Below are 2,116 nucleotides of genomic sequence, written 5' to 3'. Positions count from 1 at the left end.
GCTCACTCGCTGGCCGGGCTGCTGAACAAGTGCCGGACGCCGCAGGGCCAGCGGCTGGTCAACCAGTGGATCAAACAGCCGCTCATGGACAAAACCAAAATAGAGGAGAGGTAATATAACGATGGGGACAGACAGGAAGCATGGAAGGTTCCAGTAAGATGAGTAAAGTGATGATAAACTCTAAGGGTCCCTCGGTTCAGTAGTTGGATCAAGAAGGTTTTGAATTTGATTTCAGATGAAGTAATTTCCAGTTTCGATATGTCTGAGCCATATTCAGACAATATAGAAGTAAAGGGATCTGAATTAAAGGGTCAGGAAACTTGATTAGGACTATTTTCTACCTGGTTCTTTAAATAACAGTGTTTTGTTTTGTTTTGGGTTGTTTAATCACATTAAAGTGAAATCCCTTCACACCTATTGGATAAACAGCCATACAATCTTCTTTTCTTGTGCTCAGACCACTTATAAGATCTTTCTGTGTGTGTGTGAACAGGCTGGACCTGGTGGAGAGCTTCGTGTGCGACTCCGAGCTGAGGCAGACCTGTCAGGAGGATTTGCTGCGCCGGTTTCCGGACCTTCACCGCCTGGCCAAGAAGTTCCACCGACACAGTGCGACGCTGCAGGACTGCTACCGTGTCTACCAGGCGGTGAGCCAGATCCCGGCCCTGGTCATGGCTCTGGAGAGATACTCGGGTACGCTCCGACCTGTAGCTGATGCAGCGTGGCCTGCTGGTTTGTTATGAACACTTGTGTAGTGGTGAACGGCTCCTTGTTTGGCCTTCAGACTGTAAAAATGCTGGATTGAGCTGCAATGACAAGCTGACAAGTAATAACAAATAATCAACAACTATTTTGATAACGGATTAATGGGTCTAAGTATTTTTTTTTTTTTTTCTTTTTAGAGAAAAGAAATTCCAGTTTCTTAACGTTCTGTATTTTCTTGTTCTTTACTTCTCTATGACGATTAACCTGATACATTTGGTTTGTGGACAAAACAAGGGAGGGATGCACGACATCGTTATCGGCTGATATTAGTGTTTTTTTCCGATGTATCGTTATCGGTCCGATGAACAAATTTAGCCGATGATTGTCTAACATCAGCGCCTTTGTCTCTACGTTTGATGTTGCTGCTATTTCACAGATGTTTTACTTAAATGTACCTAAACTTGAACGTTCAATATGTTAAAATATGTTAACTTTGTAATAAGGAAGACTCTGTGGTTTAATCTGGACTTCTTTTGAACAGTTTCTCACAGTGCTTACTTATACTCATTTTTAACAAAAATTGAATATCGACATCGGTCATATCGGTTATCGGTGATACCAGAAGTCTTAGTATTGGTATCGGCCAGACATTTAAATATCGTGCACCACTAACACGAAGCATTGCAGGGCATCATGTTGGGCTTTGTGACTGACCGTTTCCACAGTTTGCTGACATTTTACAGACCAAACAACGAATCAATTTGTTTAGAAAATAATTGACACTGAGTTCGTTAGCTGAAGCCCAACACTGGATATTGTGCTGCTTCAGATTTGACACCTGATGCTTGATATTGTTCACAAACTGTGCCTGTAATCTTTCTCTCTCTGTGTTTTATTAATATGCTGGATGTGTCTATTGAAGCTGCAGCTGTAACATTATAAACGTGGGCAGTTTGCTGTTCAGATATATGTGCTGTCCAGTCGTTTTTTCAGTGGGCTTCAGGAACCTCGATGTGTAGAAATCCCACCACCAGGCTGCACCTTTGATGCTGTGTGTTTTCCTTGCAGGTAGCTACCAGGTTCTGCTCCAGGCATCGTTCCTCTCCCCGCTCACGGATCTTCAGAACGACTTCACCAAGTACCAGGAGATGATTGAAACCACACTGGACATGAACCAGGTCTCTTCTTTTTGCATTTGTGTTTAAAATGTCAGAATATTTGTCATTTGTGTTGTCAGTTCTACGTGTTTGTTTGTTTTTTTAACTTGTGCTCTTTGTAGATCGACCACCACGAGTTCCTGGTGAAGGCGTCGTTTGATCCGGTGCTGAGCGAGCTGAGAGAAAAGATGGATGCTCTGGAGAAGAGCATGCAGGCGGTGCTGAGTAGTGCAGCCAGAGAACTAGGTGATTCC

At 43.2% G+C, this 2,116-nt stretch overlaps 1 protein-coding gene across 1 annotated transcript in view; it reads left to right on the top strand.

The window, feature by feature from the left end:
* The window catches only part of msh2 (mutS homolog 2 (E. coli)), a 14,734-nt gene that overhangs the window by 3,370 nt on the left and 9,248 nt on the right, over window positions 1–2,116 (top strand). The window contains exons 6-9 of the mRNA XM_008303795.1: window positions 1–110; window positions 494–693; window positions 1,774–1,883; window positions 1,985–2,108. The exon at window positions 1–110 is cut by the window's left edge and continues 9 nt beyond it. Coding sequence (XP_008302017.1) covers window positions 1–110; window positions 494–693; window positions 1,774–1,883; window positions 1,985–2,108 — 544 coding nt within the window. The remainder of the gene's footprint in view (window positions 111–493; window positions 694–1,773; window positions 1,884–1,984; window positions 2,109–2,116) is intronic.

The sequence above is a fragment of the Stegastes partitus genome, unplaced genomic scaffold, assembly GCF_000690725.1.
Source record: "Stegastes partitus isolate 25-593 unplaced genomic scaffold, Stegastes_partitus-1.0.2 Scaffold2070, whole genome shotgun sequence".
NCBI lineage: Eukaryota > Metazoa > Chordata > Actinopteri > Pomacentridae > Stegastes > Stegastes partitus.
The sequence above is the reverse complement of the archived record's forward strand: the minus strand, read 5'-3'. Positions and strand labels throughout refer to the sequence as shown.